Raw genomic sequence first — 25,898 nt, 5'->3', positions numbered from 1 at the left:
TCCGGACGCGCAGGCTCAGCGGCCATGGCTCACGGACCCAGCTGCTCCGCAGCATCTGGGATCTTCCCGGACCGGGGCACGAACCCGTGTCCCCTGCATCGGCAGGCGGACTCTCAACCACTGCGCCACCAGGGAAGCCCTCCTGTGACTTTTAAAGCCAGAGTGTTTCCAACCTGAGAGAGTTAAAATTGCATTCTAAAAGGAGTGGTAGGAAAAAATCCAGTTAAATGTAAACTTTTTGTTTGTTTGCATAAGTTTTTTAGGCCGATCAGCCATTCATGTTTGATTAAGGCTTAATCGTCATTCCTGCCCTATGTCAGTTAGGTATTAATTATCAATCATTTATTGACTGGCAGCTATTAGTGCTATATAATGTAAAGTTTATTTTGAATTTTCTAATAATAACCCTGTAATCCTTTCAGAGGGAAAAAAAATTATGAATGTCCAAGATTCTTTAGAGTTGTAAACAGCATATTTTTTGGTATATAAGTTGGTAATAGAACTCAGAAATACAACTTTTGGCCCCTTCTTGTTTCTTTAGTACCATGTCTTACCACTCACTCTACAGAACAGACCATACTATCACATATCACTGTGCCTTTAAATCTATAATTTCCAACCCCTGGAAATGCCACTTCTCAAAAATCTTACTCAGCTCAGAAACCACATCACCTCCAAAGAATTTTCCGCAAAACCTATCTGGCCCACTTTGGATTAGGGAGTCCTCCTCTGAGATATCACAACACCCTGTGTACACATCTATTAGACTTTTGTAGACTCCTGTTAATGTTCTACTTCTATGCCCGTCTCTTCCACTAGCACCTTAATGACAATGACTGTGAGTTAAATCTCTGCATTGATGATATCCAGCACAATGCCTGGCATATATTAAGCACTCACTAAATAACTGCTGAATGAGTAAGTTAGTTAATTCAAGGAGGACTAGCTACCAACTCAGGCCATAAAATCAGCAATCTAGCTCTCTGATTTCATGTCTTTTGGTCTTGGTGACTGATAATAGGTGTGTTTGAAACGCTGCTTCCTCACTGAGTACTTGTTCTTCATCATTTATTTAAGCATTCTTTTCTCCACACATTACCACACAAAGTTCTCAGTTGTTCTGTTCTCACTGAAGAGCAAGACATATGAGGAAAAATGTGAAAAGCAACAGATGGATGGATGGCACACCACTAAGGTAAAACATTTCTACCGTATAATCACAGTCATTTCAACCAAAGCTACATCCAATTAAGCAGCTTTTTCAAAATACTCCAAAGAGTGAATTCCATGGCAGTGCAGTGGTTAGGACTTGGCTTTCACTGCCGGGGCCTGGGCTCCATCCTGGTGGAGGAACTAAGATCCTGCAAGCCACGCGCTGTGGCCAAAAAAAAAAAGCCTCAAAAGAGTTGCTCCAAGTACAGTAATGCTAATAATGTTGATGGCACAAATCATGGCTCCTATGCTTAAAGAAGCGCAGCAAAGTAAATTAGAATCAAATTTGATAACAGATATTTACTTCTATTTAAATATTTAATGGCATTTAGAAGTTCAAAAGCCTACATTCTGATTTTTGAAAAATTTTAGTACAAACCAACTTCTAGTGCAAACTTTTAAATGCTGCTTATTTATACATTTGAGCATAAATGGGTTCAAAAGGGGTTTTTTCTTACTATATAAAGTTGATTCACCACAATTCTACTTAGATTCTTTCCTTGAGTAAAAAACATTTAATATACAGTAAAGTGATCTTAAGAAATTTAGGCAACTATTCCTCCCTTGCTAAAGTCCCGAAACACATTAATTTTTTATTACGTTTTCTTTCAGATTACCTCTGGAAGTCCGTTAGAAGCTACAATTCCAAGAGAATTCATAAAAGGTATAAAATTTTTGAAATAAACATTTTTCACCTGAAAAAGATAAAGTTACATGATAATTAAAATTTTTTTAAAAAAATCTGTCACTATTAACAATAGAATGAAAGTGTTAACTGACATTTTGATCAATGAGTTACATTCAACCCAGTGTGATGCTTATTTATAATTAATTCAATTATTCACTTTTTAATTCATGTGAGGCAGATTTCAGGTCCTAAAATGGAGGTGCAGGGGGGAATTGTTAATGAAATGGGATTTATAAGAAGAAAATCCATCGAAACCAACTTCAATATCCCACATTTAACAAATGGTGAAAACATGGGAGGCTCAAAAATATTAAGCAACTTCACCAAAGTTACACAGCTAGGAAGTGGCAGAGCTGGAATTGAAACCCAATCTGTCTAGCATCAAAGCCAAGACTCTTTTAATTTCTCTACACTGCCTCTGATTTCTCCCCAAAGCATATTTTTGGGCCACTTCACACACATACCTAGCTTAGGGAATATCGAGTCAATTATTTCAGCATAAATTTAGGAAAATGACCTGCTTTTATAAGAAGATAATTTCACATACAAATACCCAACAATTCTATTCAAAACCGAGTGAAAATGTTTTGGTCATTATGCAGTTTCACACAAAAAACCCTACATTTAACATGGATAATAAAGACCGTCCTTGGAAAACGTGGAGTTATACCCCTAACTATTTTACACGGGCAAAGTGTTATGGAATTTTAAACAACTTACTTTTCTTCATTTAACTTCCTTTTCCAATTTGCAGTCTACATTTATTAAGGTAGAATAATTTAATATCTTCCTATTAATAAGTTCCTATCTTCTGCTTCACAAAAATGCTTTAAGAATTAAGCTTCTGTAATACATATTAGTATTGTTTTCTAATTAATTCCCACTGAACTGGAATAATTATAAGGTGGGTAGTTCTATTTAACCAATTAGTGTGACTAACCAATAATTATATAACCATAAATATAACTAACCAATAGTTATATAACTATAAATGCTACATGTAAATAATCAAATGTCAAATTAATATTACCCCAAAAGCTATTAATCACCTACACTTTACAAATCGTTATTACATTCTAAATTATAGAAGCATTATTTAAAATAAAAAGGAAAAACATGATTTATTCCTGATTTTTGAAATGCAATTTTATAAGTAGTTCTAAAATACAGAGAACTAACAACCAGGAACTAGAAAACTGCATTTATTCCTATTCATTACCTTGAGGGAGTAAGCAACAGACTGGAGTAAAAAAAAATATTTCAACTACATTTGTCAGCTTATTAGCAAAGATAATTTGTTATTCTAGAAAAGTAAATATATTACATGTGTAAAGTTGATACAGCTATATGTCTATATCTATATATTTGTTAAAATTAATAAAAGCCACAGTGCTAAAACCCAGATATCTTGATAAATCATTCCAACACTTCTTAAACTAGATTTTGAGATCATACCCTCAATTCCTTCCCAGAGTTGACAGAGCAATTTCAAAGATGCAACATTTCACATAGCTATCTAGTGGTAGTGAATTTTGGACAATATAACAGTCTATGAGAGAAAGAGCACGGCACAGTGAAAGAAGCACTGGTAGCAGATGGTCCAAAGCATAGACTCTGTTAGTAATCAGCTATCAGTCTCTAGAAGCTTGTTTATTCATTAGTAAAAGGAGGCCAAGTACATTACTTGTAAGATTCCTTCCAATTCTAACATTCCAGATTTTATTGACAAGATAAGCAATTCCTGGGTGTTCATGTATCCTCTACCAGTCATTAACATCTGGTGTGATATTTAGAAAAAGAGTAACTACAAAAGGCTAAACAGAAACTTAATGTTGGTATCACTTAGCACTAAATCAAAACACTAGGGTTTTCTGAGCAGGATACTTGAAAACATTAGGCGTATCAGTAACCACAGAGGAATCAAAGAACAAATACATTTGAAAACTATTGCTTTAATCATGTACATTTCAATGATTCCAGAGTGAGGGAGCTATTCTCTTTAAAATCAAAGTAACTGAATATGAAAATTAAACTTTTTCTAAATATTTTGCTACTGCAAAAGAGTTGGCACTAATTACAAAAAGCAAGCTCATCATAAAAGAATTAAATACTGTTAGGAAGAACTTACATCTAAATCTACTTTAACTATTTTAAAGAAATCATGAAGTTAAATTACCTCATCTATATTACATTCATGTTCTTTACAGAGAACTTCAATAATTCTTGTATCATTTTCTAGTTGTTTTGCTATCCGTGCACTCCTGTTCTGACCTCGCCTTGGTGTTCGAGGTGAACCATTAATAGGTATTACAGCTGTTTCTGTAAAAATGGTAAATTAGATAAGAACAATTGCACATTCCACTGTATAAAATAATGAAGTATTCTAATTATAACTCGGAAGGTCAGAAATAATCTTGGTAACATTCTGCTACTTTTATTATTAGGCTTCATTAAAAAGCTAACAGCTTTATTTATTGAATATCTACTGTAAGTTATATACTGGTCATAGTTGCTACCATCCCTATTCTCTTCTGCCCCCAACTAGCCCAAAAAGAAATTTAAAACCCCACAGACAAATATGAAAAATGCAAGGGAAATAGCCAACTTATAAACTAATATTAAGTGTATCCTACTAGTCTGCAAGGGGAAAAAATGTTTTCTATCTTAAAAGAGTCTAAAAAATAATAAGCATATATTTATGGATTCAATTTGTAGATACAGGATAAAAAATAAATTTTTTAAAGTTTTAGCAAATAAATTACGATGCTTTTAAAAAATTAAGCATACAAATATACTCATGTGACACTAAATTGTAATTTTAAAAAAATACCCTGGATTATTTTGAGCATTTTCAATTCAAACTGAATGTGAATATAGCTATTAAAGAGATTACAGATGACTAAGTATAAAAAGTATTAACTGCCTCTAGGCCCAACAAACAACTTACAAGAAACTGACAGGATAGAGGAACATGTTAAGACTACACCATAGGATGCAATCACTACAAATTAAACCATGGAAAACTCAACAGAACAAGACCACCTGATTATTTAATAAATAAATTACAAGAAAAAAAGAGAAAGATAGATGGAGGAGGAACTTTTTAAGTCTTAAAAGCATACCAACCAATCACAAAGTAGAGATCTTATTTAAATTCTGATTTAGTCAACATGTAAAAATTTTTAAAATTACTTTTATAAAACAATTGAAAATATGGATACTTACTAGATATTTGGTGGAATTAAAGAATCACTATTAATTGATTCTTAGGTGTGAGAATGGTACTGTCATTATGCTTTTTTAAAAGACTTTATCTTTCACAGATACATACTGAAATTTATAGGGATGAAATGGTATGCAAAAGTGTGCTTCAAAATAATATCGCTGGTAGAACTGAGCAGTAGATAGGACTATGGGTTGACCATAAGTTATGCACTGAGGGCAGGTGATAAGTACATGGAAGCTTATTATACGACTTTCTTTTATGCTCACTGAAATTCTTCATAATAAAAAGCTAACTGCAAGTTTATCATAGCCAGTTAATTCAACACCTTATCCTGCTTTCTATTTAAGATGGCACTTACAGAATTAAATGTACATTTGAATTATCCAAAAGAACAAAGGCTGTCAACCTAAAGTTATATATCAACTTATTAAAGTTATAACATTTTTAAAAAGTGAGGAAAAGGCATACAAAGGAAATTTTTAAAGATTCAGAAATTTTAAAAATATATTGTTTTATATTTTTTCCCCTCTGTGTTGCATGTGGTTTCTGCTAAATGACCTGCCTTTTCTGTCAAGCCATGTTCAACATCTTTTCAAAATTCTGCTTCATTTTTCCAGGAAGTTATTGTTCACGAAGATTAATTAGGCTTCAGCTTTTCAGCCACTTCAACACTTTGAGACTTCCATGTTTTGATCTTTCCCCTATTATTTTTAGTATTACTAATACTGTCAACATTTTAGGAGCAAGGAGTCAGCTAAACCTTAGTTAAGTTTACATTTCTCTACAGTGTATTAAGTGATTTTAAATCCTACTCTACACGCCACCAAAGGGAGCAATTCCATTCTAAGAGGAATATACTTGTCTTTGCTTAATGCTATCTAATTATTTCAGCAATAGCTATTATTTAAATACACCTCCCATCTCATCACCCACTGAAGTGGATCAATTACAGTTCATATGCAAAAAAAAAGTCAGTCACATAATCATTATAGCTTCCAGTAATAAAAATTTAGTTAATCCATTTCTATAGAATGCGTTACTCTTCCCTGTGCAGTCTCATTCATATCTATGCCTTGCCTCTTGATTTTCTCTTTACTGGGAGTGCAGTCTCCCAACTTACCACAACACTCAAACCCTAACTACTCCTTCAACACTCAGTTCAAATGCCACCACTTTTTTATGGTCTTCCTTGGTCTTTCCCAGCTGGGAAAACTTTCTCATCTCCTCAACTCCCATAGTATTTGCTATATTTTGGCCCAGACTATTTTCAACCACATACTCTAATTACTTGCTTACTTATCTCTCCTTCTATATCTTATACTACTTAAGGGCAGAACCCATGTCTGATTTCTTTTTTATCATTCCCTTGGCTCTAGAACCATGTTTTGGATCTAGTGTAAGTCCATAAAAAAATGTTGAATGATGAAGCAGGAGGGGCATAAATTACTTAAAATACTTACTGTATGGTTCTTTGAGTAATGCGGGAGGTGAGAGTTTGATAAAATAGTCAAGGACACACAGCATTAACTGAAATGAGATCACCAGATCATCTTCCATTTGTAAAACTTGCCCTGAAAACAAAGAAAGTCCACATCTTAAGGTAGAGACTGAGGTCTTTAAGTCAGGGAAAATTGTGGGTATGGCTGTATCCATATACTCATTTATGCAACAATCACTAGAAGCATGTTAAAGATCTTTTTTTTTTGTTTTTTTGCAAAAATTCAGTCAGATTTGCAACATGTAAAAATATATAAAGTTATAAAATTATAAATGGGGACTTCCTGGTGGCACAATGGTTAAGAATCCGCCTGCCAATGCAGGGGACACAGGTTCAAGCCCTGGCCTGGGAAGATCCCATATGCCGTGGAGCAACTAAGCCCGTGCGCCACAACTACAGAGCCTGTGCTCTAGAGCCCGTGAGCCACAACTACTGAGCCCACCTGCCACAACTACTGAAGCCCATGTGCCTAGAGCCTGTGCTCCACAACAAGAGAAGCCACTGCAATGAGAAGCCAGCACACCACAACGAAGAGTAGCCCTTGCTCGCTGCAACTAGAGAAAGCCCACACAACAAAGACTCAATGCAGCCAAAAATAAATAAATAAAATAAATAAATTTACTAAAAAAAATTATGAATGAAGTATAAGTCTATCATGAGAATTTTACATTTAGGTATTATTATAATAATTCAGTCCCTATGTCTAAATTTATTTTGATTTTTCCTTCTTTAAACTCATTTCCAGTTTTGGTAAGAGTTATAAAATTTACTACCTCTGAAAATCATTTTGAAGAATGATACACGTTAGTCTTCAGTTCTATTTATTTATGAAACCTCATATATTTTCAATTTCAACTCACTCCAAAATATTAAGAAATAACCAAAGCCATTAGGAAATAATAAAATTAGTACATAATTGTAAAGTCATCTATAAAGCAATTATTTAGCACAAAATCCTAAAAGTTTATATAACATACAACTAAAGAGCTGTATATTTATTATAAAGAGCTGTATATAAGGAAATTAATGCATATAATAAACACCTAAGAAAAAAATAGTGTAGCTACACAAAATATACAAATGATATAGCTATGACATATTTGCTTATGGCTCTATGTTGTGCAGTATTTTTAAAAGAGAAGTCTAATTTGATTCATTTTCTATCTTATTGGTATCTGACTGCTAAACCACTAATAATCCCAATACTGAAGGTATAGAAACTTTCTGGTTAATGTATTAAATCTCAAATTTTAAAAAAGGAATTCTTCAAATATTCAAGGAACAAAATGGGGGGGTGGTAAATTAAGCTAGTCTCAGATTTCTCAACAGCAATGTTCAATTCCAGAAAATAGTGTCCTGAGGAAAAAAAACATGATACAAGAACAGAATACTCGGGCTTCCCTGGTGGCGCAGTGGTTGAGAGTCCGCCTGCCGATGCTGGGGACACGGGTTCGTGCCCCGGTCCGCGAAGATTCCACATGCCGCGGAGCGGCTGGGCCCGTGAGCCATGGCCGCTGAGCCTGCGCGTCCGGAGCCTGTGCTCCGCAACGGGAGAGGCCACAGCAGTGAGAGGCCCGCGTACCACACACACAAAAAAAACCCCTAATACTCAACCAAGTTGTCCTTCAAGTCTAAAGACTACAGACATGGTTCATAAACATGTCAAACATAGAAAACATGGCGCCAAAAAGGCTTTTTTGAAAAACTCCTTCACGGTAAAATCCAGTCAGCTAAGGATAGACCAAAATAAAGAACTCAGAAATGGAGAAGCTATGATACAGGAGTGACAATAAGCTTAGAATCCATTTTAAATACATAAATGAGACAAAACAACTGTGATAATTATAATTACAGAACAGGATGTAAATATTATAATCTTTGGTAATGTAATGATAACAAAAAAAAGCAAATCTGAAAGTAGGGAATAGGAAGGTGACAGGAAGAGTGAGAATTCTTTTTCTTCAGAGCAGATTAATATATATTGCCTTAACTCAAAACACAAAGTTAAATAAAGATTCTAACCTCTTAATGTTTTCATAATCTTAGAGAAATATTATAAGAAATAACACTGCTTAAGTGACAAAACATAAATTTAAGCAATTCCTTCCATTTCTCTTATTTTCTTCTATAAAATTTGAGTAAAATTAATTTTTATATTTTAAACATAGGACAATATATTATTTTTAGAAACTTATATATATGTTTGTGAGTGCACTCATCCACCCACCTTTTTTAATCAGAATGTTACTCCAGATACATTTTTGTGCATACAACCACATAATTTTAATGATGATTATTTCTAGGCGGGTTTTGGGTAATTTTTCTACATTTTTCTTTGCGCTTTGCTGTATTATTTGCATTCTTTATCATGAATATATATCACTTTTATAAAAACAGTAACATTATTCTTAAAAATAGGAAAGAATGAAAAATATTAGAAAAAGAAATGAAATGAGACATTTTCAAGGTTGCCTCCAGTATCAGAATTACAAGAACTTGCTAACAGTTAAAAAGTCACACAAAAATCTAGGGGGAAGGAGGAACAATATTAAATAGAATTAAATTTTTTTTTTTTTTTTTTGCGGTACGCGGGCCTCTCACTGCTGTGGCCTCTCCCGCCGCGGAGCACAGGCTCCGGACGCGCAGGCCCAGCGGCCACGGCTCACGGGCCCAGCTGCTCCGCAGCATGCGGGATCCTCCCGGACCGGGGCACGAACCCGCGCCCCCTGCACCGGCAGGCGGACTCCCAACCACTGCGCCACCAGGGAAGCCCAGAATTAAAATTTTGAGCTTACTCGAAAGAATTATCAATTACTACATTTGAAACATTCGTATGTAACAAACATAATGACTTTACCTTTAGCTAGTAAAAACGTGAGCCAAGAAACTTTTAGCACCAACATAGAATTTATTTCCGTAGATATCCTAATAAACAAATAGAAAGAATAAAAAAAAACACTCACACTGTTTTCCAACTACACCGTTTTTTTTATTTTTTACAATTATAGACCAGAGTTGATTGCATAATAGAATACAGTCCGTCTTAAATGCACAATTTACACATGAATTCAATTTGTCTCAATTCAGTTAGTGTTTTCACCATGTTATTTATATTTTCCCAAAGTAGTATACATTTCTTAAAGAAAATATTGAATATCTTCTACTGTAATCTAAAACTATGCACAGAAAGTAGTATAATATGACATACATGGTTTCCAATTAATGCTTTTCTGCTCTCTTTTCTAATTAAAATCAATTTTCTGTGAGCAGAAAAATAGAGGTTTGGGTGACTCTACCAAATTAACACTATGTCTTCATAAACGTTGTTATTCACTTGTTGGAATTAACGAGTGAAATTAATAGAGTTAATTAATTAATACACAATTTCCCTTTGTATCAATCATCTTCGGTATCATTACTTCAATGAGGCAGAAAATCTCACATAATACTCGTTCTGTTTCCGAAGAAAAACTCTAGAGCTCTTACAATGGTATACTGTTGGAACATGTATCATGCATTTAAAAAGACTACTTAGAAATTTTAATATAGACGTTCATGTTTATTCTTACTCAAAAGTTATGCTCTGAGTCTTAGTTAATAAAATGTCTATAATATACTCTGAAAAAAGAGTTTGTCAATGAATTGGCATTTTCCCCAGAGCTGGTAAAATGTTGCTCTGAATTAACTTCGACCTTATTAGTTCTCCCTTGTAGTAAAAGGCATGTATTTCATACCACTTTCTTTGTGAAAAGATAAATAATCCGTATAGGGCTTAAATCTATGACCTTAACTTATGAAGTATCATAGAACAGTCAATCAAACTAACCCTGAAACTATCAACGTGTTTGGGATTTTTCCACAAAAATCTCTAAAAAAAAAAAAAACCCCAAAAGTGAAAAATAACATACTCTGAGGTACTTACGAACTGCTGGGTTGTGACAAATATATAAGTTCACATGTTCTGAAAGGAAGAAATAATTATGTTAACATTATGGCTTTTTTAAAAGTTACTTTTAAATTTTTTTCATAATTTAGAAATCAGTTTTATCATGCTTTATTCATCTTATTTTAAGAAGGATACATTTTTTCTCAAGTACAGCATTATAAAACAAAGTTAAAGTAGATGTTTCCAATTTATGACATTTCACATATCACTGTAATATCTAATTACAAAAAGACTGGATTCGATATGTGCATTTCTAACTTGGAATACATTCTGTAATTGAACCTTGATCTGGTTAGAATCTCAGATCAGGTCATAAAAGCTTATTTAACTAATAGTGTCACTGAAATAACACAACTGAAAGTACTACAGTAAGTCCCCTATACACGAACCTTCAAGTTGCAAACTTTCAAAGATGTGAATGTGAGTTTACACGTCCAATCATGTAAGTTAGTTCACGTGTCTGGCGTACACTGTCACCTGTGTGCATCCTCTACAAGTGGTTGTGCTTTGTGTACTTTACTGTACAGTACTGTATAGAGTACAGTAGTACAGTGTCTTTATTTCAAGGCCAGGATGTCTGGAAGCAAGCGTAAAAGTAGCAGTGACGTAGCTGGTACTACTGTACTTTTCAAGGTACTGTACTGTAAGATTAAAAATGTTTTCTTTATTTTTTTGTGTTTGTTTATTTTTTATGTATTATCTGTGTGAAAAGTATTATAAACCTTTTACAGTACAGTACTATGTAGCCAATTGTGTTAGTTGGGTACCTAGGCTAACTTTGCTGGACTTTACGAACAAATTGGACTTACGAACATGCTCTCGGAATGGAACTCATTCATATGTAGGGGACTTACTGTATAAAACCTACCTATTTAGGACAATGACTTCTGGAATAGTGGAGAAGGTTCTCTGCAGACCTGTTTCCTAATGTAATAACTACAATTGGTAAAACTATTTTTAAAAAACCATTTAAAGTCTCTGGAAATTTTCCTAAGGGCATACAACAAAAAAAGGAAATATTTCTTCAAGAAAATCTACTAAATCTTGGTAAGAACAATGACAGTCTATAGAATTCAAAGCAAAACTCATTTCCTCCTCCTCTCCAGCTCAGCATAACAAAGCTCTACTCCCAGCAGGTGTAGCCAAGACACAGGGCTCTTCTCTCTCCAGCTCCCAGCCTAGAACTATCTCTCTGGGAAGAGTAGGCTCCCAGCATTTCTCATCGCCCCCAGATCTGTGTTGCAGAAAGTCTATCCCAAGCAAGAGGAGCTGAGAGGTCTGGGGCTCCTGTCTTCCGCTTAGCCCCCACTCATAGGGTAAAGTTTTACTCCAGGCACAGAGCACATCAAAAATACTGACTTCTCTTGCCGAGCAGCTCATAGGACAGAGGTTCCAGCCAAGAAAGGCAATCTGGGAAGACCAGGGGCTATCGCCTCTTCTCAATGCCCTACTCTTAAAACAGAGGTATCACTCCAAGAGAAGAGACCACTGCCCCCATCCTGACCTCCCAAGCAGTGGCACAGAAGTGGTGCCTAGGGGAGAGGCAGGCCCTAAGAACACAGAGCCTTGAGCTCTCCCCAAGGGAACTCATTTGGAATGGAGTGTGGGGATGCTCAAGAATAAGAGAACTGTTGAAAGCAATACAGACTTTGGTGGAAGCAAGTAAGAGAAAGCCAACAGATCTTATGAGAGCAAAAAGCTAAATCTTAGATCATCTAGGAGAGAACCAGAGAAAGAAACAGCTAAGAATAGCTCTCCTAGTATCAAAATAAGCCTCAAGGCTAGCCTCAAATACTACTCCTGCAGAGGGAGCCAAATTTAATTGGATTAGACTGTAAAGCAACTTGTGACCCAGAGCATTGTCAAAAACAATTAAGCAGGACTTCCCTGGTGGTGCAGTGGTTACGAATCCCCTTGCCAATGCAGGGGACATGGGTTCGAGCCCTGGTCCGGGAAGATCCCACATGCCGCGGAGCAACTAAGCCCGTGCGCCACCACTACGGAGCCTGTGCTCTAGAGCCCGCAAGCCACAACTATGAAAGCCCGCGCACCTAGAGCCTGTGCTCCACAACAAGAGAAACCACCGCAATGAGAAGCCTAGGCACTGCAGCAAAGAGTAGACCCCACTCGCTGCAACTAGAGAAAAGCCCGCATGCAGCCACGAAGACCCAAGGCAGCCAATAAATAAATAAATACATTTATTTAAAAAAAAAACAATAAAGCAATCAGTCGGCAAATAGTGAGAGGTAGCAACTAGGTGTGATATCAACAGAGGCAGTTAGCTTAAGAACAGGGAAAGGATAGCCAAGGAGAACCCAGCTAAAACCACTGTCAGCTCTGAGTGACTATGCACCTGTCCAAGGCTACACTAAGGAGCAAGATTAGAGGCTACACACTGTGGGAGAAAAAGACTTCATTGAGATAGTACAGCTAAGCCACTAAACAAATAACAAAGACAAAACAACAGCAGCAAGCCCCATGAGAGAAAAGAATCAGCTCCCAGCGTTACTACAATGTTATAAAAAATGTCTGGTTTTCAAAAATAAATATGAAATATGCAAAGAAGCAGGGAAATGTGACCTCTACATAGGGAAAAAAGCAGATAACAGTAATTTTATTTAAGAGAATCAAAGTGTCAGACTTAACAAAGACTTCAAAACAGCAATTATAAATATGTTCAAAGGACTAACGGAAATCATGCTTAAAGAAGAAAAAAAGGTACGCTGACAATGTCTCAACCAACAGAGGATTATCAATAAAAAGACAGAAATTACTTTAAAAGAACCAAAGGGCAATTTGAGTTGAAAAGTATAATAACCAAAATAAAAAATTCACTAGAGGGACTCAAAAGTAGATCTGAGCTGGCAGAACAAAAGAAGCACTAAGCTTGAAGACAGATCAAAAGAGATTATGTGGTTTAAAGAACAAAGAGATAAAAGAAGAAGAAAAATGAAGAGGCTCACAGAAGAGGCTCACCAAAAAATATATTGGTGTATTTTTTGGACACCAAAAGATACACGAATATATGTGTAATGGGAGTACCAGAAAAGAATGGAGAGAGAGAGAAAAAAAAAATTTTGTAAATGGCTGAAAACTCCCAAGTCTACACATCCAAGAAACAGAACCACCTCCAAGTTGAATAAATGTAAAGAGATTCACACCTAGATATATCATAGGATAAATGTTGAAAGACAAAGAGAAAATCCTGAAAGCAGCAAGAGAAAAATGATCCATCATATCCAAGGGAACACAATAACATTAACAGGTGACTTCTCAACAGAAGCAATGAAGATCAGAAGGCAGTGGCATTACATACTCAAAGAAAGAAAAAAATGTAAACTAAGACTCATATATACAGCAAAACTACCTTTCACAAGTGATGGTGAAATAGATAGTCTCAAACAAAAACAGAGAATGTGCAAACTCATCTTATAAAAAAATAGTAAAAGAAGTTCAGGCTGAAAACAAATGACCCAAGACAGTAATTCACATCCACATGAATAAACAAAGAGCACTGGTAAAGGTAATTATGTTATTATGAAAGATGGTATAATTACATATTTCTTCTCCTAATTGATATAAAATATAATTGCATAACACAATATGTATATATTGCATCCTTGGGCCTCTAACACATGAAATGTAATGTGTTTGACAACAGCAGCACAAAGAGGTGGGTAGGAGCAAAGCTGCATTGGAGTAAACACATGACACAAGATGATAAATCAAATCCATGGAAACAAATGAAGAGAAGACGAAATGATATATAATAAAGTTAATATAACAAACTCTATATACACTTGCTCTCCTTTATACTGTCAACTACTTTAAAAGACATACAACCCAAATGACTATAAGTAGATGAATGGATAAATAAAATGTGATGTAGGCATACAATGGAATATTATTCCATAATAAATAGTAATGAAGTATTGAAACATGCTACAACATGGATGAACCATGAAAACATGCTAAGCGAAAGAAGCCAGTCACAAAAAATATGTAGATCAAAAATTTACACAGAGAAAACTACTATCTTATATAAAAAAAGCAGATGGTAATCAAGAGGGAATTTTTATAATTATAGAAAATATGTTTAATGTCAGATGCGTTGTTTTATATCATTTTGTAATTTAATGTAACTCAGAATAGAATGTTATCATACAGTAAAGATAGTAACATACAATATAAATCTATGCTGTCTAATATGTTAACCACAAGCTCCTATGGCTACTGAACACCTGAAGTGTTTTTGGTTGGTACAAATGAAGTTGTGCTGTAAATGTAAATTACATACCAAAGTATTAAAAAAAATACTTAGTATGAGAAAAAGAATGTAAAACTTCTCTATTGGTTTCATGTTTTCCTGTTGAAATATAATTTACCTAACATAAAATTCATCATTTTAAAGTGTATAAATTCAGTAGTTTTTAGTATATTCACTTTGTTATGTAATCATCACCGTTATCTAAAATTTCCATCACCCCAAAAAGAAACCCCACATCTTTTAACAGATACCCCTCATTCCCTTCACTTCCCATTCCCTAGTAATCACTAACCTATCTTCCATCTCATGGATATGCCTGTTCTGGACATATCATAAAATGAAATATGTGGCCTTTTGTGTCTGGTATCTTTCACTTAGCTTAATGTTTTCAAGGTTCATCCATATTGTAGCATGTAGCAGAACTTTATTCCCTTTTATGGCTGAACAATATTCTACCATATGGATAGATCACATTTTGTTTATCCATTCATCAGCTGATGGACATTCAGGGTGTTTCCACTTTTTGGCTATTATAAATAATGCTGCCATGAACATCTGTATACAAATTTATGTGTTGAAATTTGATATTCTGGGATATATGAGTTAAATAAAATGTTAAAATTAATTTCACTTGTTTCTTTTTACTTGTCATGCAGCTACTAGAATATTTAAAATATATGGCTTGGGTTTCCCTGGTGGCGCAGTGGTTAAGAATCTGCTTGCCAATGCAGGGGAGACAGGTTCGAGCCCTGGTCTGGGAAGATCCCACATGCCACGGAGCAACTAAGCCCGTGCACCACAACTACTGAGCCTGCACTCTAGAGCCCGCGAGCCACAACTACTGAAGCCCACGTGCCTAGAGCCCGTGCTCCGCAACAAGAGAAGCCACTGCAATGAGAAGCACGTGCAGCACAACTAAGAGTAGCCGCTGCTCGCTGCAACTAGAGAAAGCCCACGTGCAGCAATGAAGACCCAACAGAGCCAAAAATAATAAATATATATATATATGGCTTGCATTTTTATATTTCTATGTGACAGCATTAATGTAGTTAATAATAGCTTTAAAAGCTACTGTTTATTTAGCATTTAGTATGTGCTAGGAGGTGAGCTAACCAGTAACATTATCTTACAATTACTCTGCAAGGAGAGCATTATTAGCTATATTTTACAGATTCAAATTGAGGTTTAAAGACATTAAGTACGTTTCCCTAGCTCACACAGTCAATGAATGACAAAATTATTAATATCTAGATCTGTTTAGCTTTTTAAAAGTTATCATAATCACTACAGCACATTGCCATATATACACATATAGTCTACCCTGAAATAAATAGGCTTTAGTATCACAGTTAATCTTCCCAACTGCTCTTCAAAAGAAGGTACATATAAGATAGAAGAAATCTTATTGATCTACTTCAAGGCCAATATACACTAAATTATCTCATATAACTAGTCAATAAAAATTCCAAATCTCTTTTGCAAAGGCCTGAGTGACCTTTTAAAGGCCAAATCTGACTATGTCACTCTCTAGCTTAAAATCAATAACTTTCCATCTCCTGCTGGGTAAAGTCCAAGCTCACTATCAGTCTAATTCCCTCCTACCTTTTAGCAATTAGCAATATCAAAATACTTTACAGTACTGCTCTGGCTTTGCACACATGCTAATCACTCTGCCTAGGATACTCAGTCCCAGTCTCCACATATTTTGCTTGCTGAGTTTCTATCTATCCTTTAAACCCTACTCAGACATTGCCTTCTTCTATAGTTTTTTCACCCCATAATTATTCTTCTTACCTTTAAATATACACAGTATTTTGCCCACTACATAATTTCTACTTCTTACAAATAATCCTCTACAGTAGCGCATCAAATGATTATTGCACTTATTTTTATTAAAAGATAGAATTTATTTATTTACTATAAGCTAATTGATGATCATAGTAGCATAAGATTTTACATCCCTAGCATCTAACACATAGCGGGTACTAACAGTCACTTCATTAATGCTTGTTGTAGTTTCTTAATTTATGTGGAATAAAACAGCTGATAGGCTGAAGTTTCTTAAAGGATATTCCACAAAAAAACTACTTCTTCTAAACCACCATGGAGAATACAGGTCATAGCTCAGTAGTATAAGTCACATACACCTTCCAGTGCCAACATGCTTTCTTTTTCTAAACATAGTATCACCATTAGGAAGAATTCTAAATTTAGGTCACCCTTCCATTCAGAGCTACAAGTCTTCTGGCAGAGAAGGCTAAAGTGGAAACTAGCTTTAAGTTTGTTAAAAAAAAAATGAGAACCATGAGTAAAACAAGTAATTTTGGAAGAAACATTCAGAATGAATATGATTGGACAAATAAGAAAGTTAAGAATATTAAGGGGACAGGGCTTCCCTGGTGGCGCAGTGGTTGAGAGTCCGCCTGCCGATGCAGGGGACACGGGTTCGTGCCCCGGTCCGGGAGGGTCCCACATGCCGCGGAGCGGCTGGGCCCGTGAGCCATGGCCGCTGAGCCTGCGCGTCCCGAGCCTGTGCTCCGCAACGGGAGAGGCCACAGCAGTGAGAGGCCCGCGTACCGCAAAAAAAAAAAAAAAAAAAAAAAAGAATATTAAGGGGACAAATCTAAGGTGTAATACTTAATAACTTTACTAAGAATGTAACAGTTCCCAGATGGAAACTAATCATGAACAATGATACGAAAAAGCAGGGTGTAACCCTAATAAAATTTGTACTTTACCTTTCTAATTTGCTGTAGAGTGCACACAACACATTATACTTCTTCAACAGTCTTGACATAACATTATCAACTTTGATACTGGTATCGATTTCTTTTAGTAAGTCAAAAAATTTATAGACACTACAAAGGAAAGAATAGAAAAAAGTGAATCCATAACTTTAAAAATTCATTTTGTTTCATTTTCAAAGCATAGACATTTCAATTCAAAACACGTTAGCTCTACACCAAATCACTATTATATATCCTTTAGAAGGAACTTAGATTTTGCATTTTACTAGAATTTAAAGAGGAAAAAAATCAACTAGTCTTCAACCTATATCACTATATCTATACATCTATGCCTACATCTACTTATCATCAAGAACACAGAAAAAAAACATAAGGGTTATAACAGACATATACATATATTTATTTCTGTATCTATCTATATGTTTTAAAATCACAAGTTCCCATCCATTTACCCAATTCCAACACAAAAACTACAGGGTTCCTTCCAGTGTTTCCCTTTCCACATTCATAACTCTTCTTTGACAGTGAGAAACCTGTGACCCACTTATCTTTAATTTACTCATTTAATCAATCCCCCTATATAAGTACCAAGCTACCCACTCCTCCACATGGGCACCCTCTTCTCCTGCTCAGACTGACTCCCCCCATCCTGGACTGCCCTCCCGCCTCCACATGGACACCATCCTCACCCTAGTAGGGCTCTGACTCCTCACCCCAGACTGCCCTTACCCCACATGTGCCATGACTCCCTATACCAGCTGCCCGCACACCCTGCTTGGTCTCTGACATTGCACAGCAAGCAGCCCATGTCAAGAAGCCCCAGGCCCCTGGTGGATGACCTTCTCATCCCACTGTGGCTCTGGCATCCTCCTCTGGGCACCACAGTGCTCCCCACCACAGATGCACACACCTACTTTCTTCAGCCCACCAGCGGTTTTAGGACTGAATTGTTGGGGAAGGGAAAAGGGAAACTGATTAAAAATTTTAAGTTGTTTAAATAATAACTTTAAATCATTGTTTATTGTTTTCTATAAAAATTAACCTATTTGAAATATCAATACATACATTTTTGACTTCTGAAAAATAGGGCGCTACAGATAGCAATCATCAACTGCACCTCACATACTCACTTCTAATCAAGTTTGTCTAAGGAGTTATACCAAAGCAGCTAACTGAACTACAGGGTAGTCACTAGATCCATCCATAGGCTGTCTAGCAACCAGTGAGTTACAGGCTTCATTCTAAAAAGAGGGCTGTACCACTCAGACATTTATCTTGGGAACTGGAAAAATAAAAGCCTCAGCTAATCAGCAGAGGGCACAGAACACAAAAGAAGGTTATGAAAAGTTCCACTGATATAGAGGGGATTGGGGCAGCCATGACAAGCTTTGTGGGAAAGCAAATAAAGGAGGAATAGAAATGATACAGAGTAGATAATCATGATGCTGCTTAGAAAAGAAAAAGAATGGGGACTTCCCTGGTGGCGCAGTGGTTTAAGAATCCACCTGCCAACGCAGGGGACACGGGTTCAAGCCTCGGTCCAGGAAGATCCCACACGCCACGGAGCAACCAAGCCCGCACGCCACAACTACTGAAGCCCGCACATCTAGAGACCGTGCTCCACAACAAGAGAAGCCACAGCAATGAGACACCCGCACACTGCAATGAAGAGTAGCCCCTGCTAGATGCAACTAGAGAAAGCCCACACGCAGCAATGAAGACTCAGCGCAACCAAAATAAATAGATAAATAAAAATCGATCCTTTAAAAAAAGAAAAAGAATGGAGCTAACCTGCTGAGAAAAAGAAATCAAACTTAGAATGGCATTTATTCAGGAACCACTCTCAATTGCAGTTTTGAGATATATGGCAATACCTATCCATGGAGCACCATGAAAACTGTGAATTGTTACTAAAAAGCCTTCTTTTTCTAGGGGTAACTTAAGTGGGTCTCTATTCCTTCTGTAGTCCTCCTCTGAAGGAAAGAAGTGAAGGCAGGAAGGTGAGAGGAAGGCAGGCAGACAGGCATAAAAAGCCATAATTAAAACACACAGATCTGTAGATAACTACATATTCTAGGAGCAGTGCTCCATGGATTGATAATGGTCCATAAACTGTTTACCAGTCCACAATTAAGTACAGAAATTGGGGGTAAACACTTAAAAGCTTTTATGGCAATTTGACACTAATTTTAATGCCTGCTGAATCCAATAATAAAAAATTTAGTCCTGTGTTTAGTATGATTTTTGTTTCATTTTTCTAGTAATTAATTTATATTACTTATTTTTAAAACATCAGTCTATGACATACTGGGAAGAAAAGAAACTAGCCCTTCACCAGAGTACTTTTAAGAAGCAGTGGTTTAGATAACATTCCTGGATAGTTATCAGAACACTGAGAGATGCCCTAAGAAAAAGTTGTACCAAATGCATTACTATAATTATTGTAGTGATATTATTTATGATATGCCCATTTTATAAATCAGAGTTACTCTATGAATACTCAGAGAAAAAGTTTAGGAAAATCTTTTCTGGGAAAATTCTTTCACCTTATAGATAAAGGATGTAATAGACTTTCTCTGTCATATTTATTTGGCAGTCTATGGATAGCTATATAACACTGTATTGCAGTCATCTGTTTAATTTAAACTGGATGAGTTTCTTGAGGTCAGAGACTATATCTCACCTCTATATCATTAGAACCTAGTAGAGTAACACAGCGCCTAGCAGTTGGTAAGTTTTGTTTCCTTCCCCCTTTTTGTTTGGGGGGGTGGTGCGGGTAATAAGAGGAATCTACAGAAAAAAAGAGATCAAGACCTCATCAGCACCTATGGTGTTCCAGGCATTGACTCGAGAACTATTTACTTCTCTGCTCGTTATAAGTTATTTAATTCTCAAAATTCTATCAAGTAGTTAATAATTTTTATTTCGCAGGAAAGGAAAGGAACCCGAGACTTAATAAGGATAAGCAATCTGCTCCAAGTCATATACCTTGTAAAATAAACCCAGTCTATCTTAACCCAAACATTCATTCTCTTTCTGATCCTCAGAGGTCACGAAAACATATGCTGAATAAATGAATAAATCAACGTAAAATTTTACCTCTATATTTAGATTATTTTTCAGCTATATAAAAACTATTTTGATTTAGTGATTTTAGTTAATAAAGTTAAACTGTGAAATCTGTGAGAGGTAAACCAATTCATATTCAATAAGTTACATATGAACATACAAGGCCTTTGTTTCCACATTTTATTTAGAGGTAATAAGAAAAAGTTACTAAAATATGCAACAATTTATCTCATTTACACAAAATACCAATTATGTCTAACTCTAGACGGTTTTATCCAAGAAAAAACATATACTACTATCTTTTTGGTAAAATTATTTACTGTTACATTTCATAAACATACTGCAAAAGAAATGACTGGAATTCCCAGAAGGCTTCTCTTGACTTACTGGAAACAGTAAACTCCTCTTATTAGGCTTAGAAACTCAATACAGACTTTAATTAAGTAATTACAGGGACAAGTATTATAATAGATACTCAACTGAACATACAGTCTCAAAACATATATAATTATAATATCTATTATATTAAATAATCTTAAACTTTAATAAATCAACTAAATTCCTTTAAGATAGACTCATACTACTTTTACAAAGGTTTTAATATATAAGTCTACTTCATAAATCTTTGCTTTTTTGGTCCATTTTATCAACAGCTACAATTAAGAAAGTTTACAGATAGTGAGAGACACAATGGAAATTTTCCCAGGACAGAAACTGCTACATTTTTAAGAAAGTGCGGCAAAAATACACCTTCATTAAGGGCTCTAATGGAGAACAGGAGTTCACTGGTTGACCTAAGTTTTCTACGTTTTATTTAATTTTAGCATTTTCCACTAATTCCCTAAAGTCTATTAAAATGATAGTTCAGAAATAGTTTTCTTTAATGGCAGAGGCCTATATTAATATAAGAAATTTTACCTGGTTTCAATGTTTTTCTGCAGCTCAGTGAAAGTGAACGGCATCTCATCTAGGTCAACTGCTGCAATAAAGATACAGATTCCCCATAGTTCCTTTTTCTTTTGAACATAACCTTCCTGGAAACAAAACAAGACAAAACAAAACAAAACAAAAAGGTTCAAATATTTCATTAAATCATTCACACACTGGATACTGTGCTAAAACTGTATTATATGCAACTTTTTTCTTATTCAGCATAACAAAATTAATTTGTTACTAAATCTTTGAGGTCATATACTTGAGAGCATTTAATTCTACACTAGTAACAAACAAACTAGTTACAAAATTAGTAACTAAATTTTATACTATAAGGCAAAAAAATTACTAGAAAGGTCAAAAAGTTAAATTACAACTTTCTATAAAAAATCTAGGGGCCAGTCAGTTCTCTGAAGTAAATATTTTCATTTTTTAGTATTCCAATGTCATCAAAGCCAAGTTGAAAGATTTTAGGCTCCATAAAATGGACTCCAAAATTTTTTTTCTTCTAATTCACTTGTTCTTTTATCAATCTATTGATTCAAGTCTTTTTTTTTAATTTTTAAATTATTTTTATTTTTGGCTGCCTTGGGTCTTTGTTGCTGCGCGTGGGCTTTCTCTAGCTGCGGAGAGCGGGGGCTACTCTTTGTTGGGGTGCTCGGTCTTCTCATTGCAGTGGCTTCTCTTGTTGCGGAGCATGGGCTCTAGGGCACGCAGGCTTCAGCTGTGGCACATGGGCTTAGTTGCTCTGCAGCATGCGGGATCTTCCCGGACCAGGGCTTGAACCCATGTCCCCTGCATTGGCAGGTGGATTCTTAACCACTGTGCCACCACGGAAGTCCTGATTCAAGTATTTTTTAACCTTACGAAATTCATATCTCTCAGTGCCCTAATTGCCTTCCTTGTAAAATGGAAATACATATTTCACTTTGTAAGAATTAAATGAGATTATATATATAAAGTCCTTAGATCTGGCATATAACTATTATTCAATGAATGATGGCTACCACTATCATTAGAATATTTTTTCATTATCACTAGAATACTTTTTATCCCGAAAAACACATATCCCTATTTAAATATGTAAGTTTTATAGGTAAAATTTGGATTATATTAAATTGAAAACAAAAGAAATACCAAATGATCTGATGTTCTATCAAACAGCTGGAACTGCTTATCACTCTTAACTGGAGATTACAATGGAGCTGAAAAGTATGTGATGCAATTTTATATCGTTCTGAAATCTCAATTATATAAAAGCTTTAGAAAAAAGAATTATTCTAGATTATCAAATTTTATGGATAATATGAAGCTTATCACTATCCAACTCTAAACTTTTCCTTAATTTTAGCTACTTGGGAAATAAATATTTTAAAACTTATATTACAACTATACACCCACTAGAATTGTTAAAATTAAAAAGACTAACAATATCAAAGGTTGATAAGGATGTAAAGCAATGGAACACTCAAACATTACTGATGAAAACGTAAAATGGTACAACCATTTTTGAAAAGAAGTTTGGCAAGTTCTTATAAAGTTATATACCTGCCATAACACTTAGCAATTCCACCCCTAGATATTTATACCCAAGAGAAGTGGAAACTTGGTACCTGAATGTTAACAGCAGCTTCATTCATAAAAACCAAAAACTCAAACAACCCAATATCCAAAAACAGGTGAAGAGATAAACTGTGGTATATCCATTCAATGGAATGTTATTCAACAATAAAAAGGAAAAGTATAAATACACACAACATAGATAAATCTCAGTTATCACACAGAGGAAAGAAAGCCAAATACAGAAGTGTACGTGTTGTGTACACTTTGATTTCTACAAAATTCTAGAAAAGGCAAAACTAATCTTTAATGTCAGAAAGTAGATCAGTGGCTGCCTGGGGACAGGAGTGGATGTGTGTTGGGGAATGATGACAAAAGAGAATGAGACAACTTTCTGGAGTAATAAAAAATTTTTAGATCTCAATGGTTAAATAACATTTGCCAAAACCTATTGAACTCTTCACTTAAAACTGGTTGATTTAGTGTATATAAATTATACTTCAATAAATTTGACATTGAAACTAGACTACATACTTACTATTTCTGAAACTGAACAACAAAGTATATATTGCTTGACTGTTATAATGACTATTAAGTATGTTTTAATAAAATGAACATAAACTCTTATATATATATATATACACTTATAAATATTTGCATTACTATGGTCAATTTCTCAGGAACTACTAAGATGTAAAAGGTTGGTTGTCTCTATAATAAACAATTTCCAAACTACCATGATTTTTAAATTTTTATGCTTAATTCTTATCATGATTTTGGTTTGCTTCTTTGCTCAGGCTATCACCTGTTGAACCCAACTTCTCTCAATGTGTCTTCTTTCAGCAACTCCAATCTTTTTTTTACTCTTTTAAAGTTGGGAAATGAAGTATTAAGCTTGTTAAAACTGAGTATGTACTTTATTCATTTTTTTTAAATAGCAAATTTTATTAGGACATAGCAAATACGATTCAACACAAGCTCATTTGAAATGATAAAATGCCTAAATAAAATGTTGTATACATAGGTTCTGACTTTTAAGGACCTGAGGAACTTTCCTATAAGCAAAATGTGTGACCTTTATTTCAGATGATTTATAAATCTTGTTGTTTTTGTTGTTGATATTGTTGATGTTCTAGCTGCATCCCAATTAACTATATGTATAGATAAAGTGTTCTTTCTTCTTCATACACAGTTATCTATGGAAGAAAAATAAATGTTCCTTCTAAACTTGAGAATATTAAATATTTTAATCACCTACATTTGATTTAGTTCTTTAGAGGGAACCATATTACAGATGAGATCAATGTTATAAAACCAAATGATTCATGCACAAATATTTTTGTTAATCTATGTGAAGAAAATAATCAGTTTCCAATTAAGAGAGTCCTAGAAGTAGAATTTCTACATTAAAGTATTTAAGATTCTAGATATAGAATTATATATAGAGATAGAGATAGATATGGAAAGGGCTTGCATTTTAGTTGTAACCTATAACATCCACTTGGTCTGATCTTATATCTGGATGCCACCAAAATTTGCCAGAGGGAAAAAATTTACAAAGCCATGAAGATGAGAATCAACTACAAGATCCTACTCTATAATCATTCTGTTCACTTTTTAAAATAGTAGATTATACTGGAACACAAATAACATAATTTAACACAAAGTCATCTGATATGATAAATGCCTAAATGGAAAACATCAGACTAACCACCATATTTGCAATCATTTAAAAATCATAGGGCTTCCCTGGTGGCGCGGTGGTTGAGAGTCTGCCTGCCGATGCAGGGGACACGGATTCGTGCCCCGGTCCAGGAAGATCCCGCATGCCGCAGAGCGGCTGGGTCCGTGAGCCATGGTCGCTGAGCCTGCGTGACCGGAGCCTGTGCTCCGCAACGGGAGAGGCCACAACAGCGAGAGGCCCGCGTACCGCAAAAAAAAAAAAAAAAAATCATATATCTTCATATAGTTTTCTTTGCCTCTTCCAGTTTGTTTTTTTATATCTTCCAAAAGTTGATATCTCTAATAATTTTTAAAGAAATATTCATTAAAAAAAAAAAGAAAAAAAGAAATACTCATTATGCAACTGCCATGGTTTTATGACTTTGGGGATACAGTGATGAAAACAGAAACAAACAAAATTCCCTGTCTCCCTGGCACTTATACTTTTATTTATGCTAAGAACATGCTTTTTGGTGTCAAACATTCAAGAGTTTGAATACTCTAGTGGTATAACTGAGCAACGTGCTTAAATCCAATTAGACCTCAGTTTCTACTAAAATAGGGATGATAATATCTAATCAGAGTCACTATGAAAATTAACAGTAAGGACACTTTTTATTTTTATTTATTTATTTTTTGGGCCTCACGTGGTGGCATGCAGGATCTTAGTTCCCCAACCAGGGTCAAACCTGTGCCCTGTGCAGTGGAAGTGTAAATTCTTAACCACTGGAATGCCAGGGAAGTCTCTGAGGATGCACTTAAGTAATCAGCATGGTGACCGGCATTATACTCATTGAATTACAACCATCAGCAGCAGCACTATTATCAGTGAATCTAGCACTCATTCCTCTGTATCATATCTGTCTCAATACTATCCGTAATCCAACCTTCTCCACACCAAAAACGTCCATTCCTGGGAATGCTAAGGAATGCTGGAGTTGTGTGTGTGTGTGTGTGTGTGTGTGTGTGTGTGTGTGTGTGTGTGTGTGTGGAGTTGTGTGTGTGTGTGTGTGTGTGTGTGTGTGTGTGT

The 25,898-nt window shown here is 35.2% G+C and overlaps 1 protein-coding gene across 7 annotated transcripts in view; it reads right to left on the bottom strand.

Moving 5' to 3' along the window:
- Positions 1-25,898, bottom strand: part of RB1 (RB transcriptional corepressor 1) — a 144,590-nt gene that overhangs the window by 92,362 nt on the left and 26,330 nt on the right. For 6 of the 7 annotated variants that reach the window (XM_033436824.2, XM_033436823.2, XM_049701044.1 and 3 more), the window contains 7 exons: positions 21,572-21,687; positions 17,576-17,695; positions 10,547-10,585; positions 9,482-9,549; positions 6,587-6,697; positions 4,077-4,219; positions 1,830-1,907 (listed from right to left, as the gene is read on the bottom strand). In XM_033436824.2, the coding sequence (XP_033292715.1) occupies positions 1,830-1,907; positions 4,077-4,219; positions 6,587-6,697; positions 9,482-9,549; positions 10,547-10,585; positions 17,576-17,695; positions 21,572-21,687 (675 nt within the window). The remainder of the gene's footprint in view (positions 1-1,829; positions 1,908-4,076; positions 4,220-6,586; positions 6,698-9,481; positions 9,550-10,546; positions 10,586-17,575; positions 17,696-21,571; positions 21,688-25,898) is intronic. The other variant, XM_033436825.2, reaches the window with a different exon arrangement.

This window comes from Orcinus orca, chromosome 18 (genome assembly GCF_937001465.1).
Source record: "Orcinus orca chromosome 18, mOrcOrc1.1, whole genome shotgun sequence".
Classification (NCBI taxonomy): domain Eukaryota; kingdom Metazoa; phylum Chordata; class Mammalia; order Artiodactyla; family Delphinidae; genus Orcinus; species Orcinus orca.
This window is presented reverse-complemented; position numbering and strand designations above follow the sequence as displayed.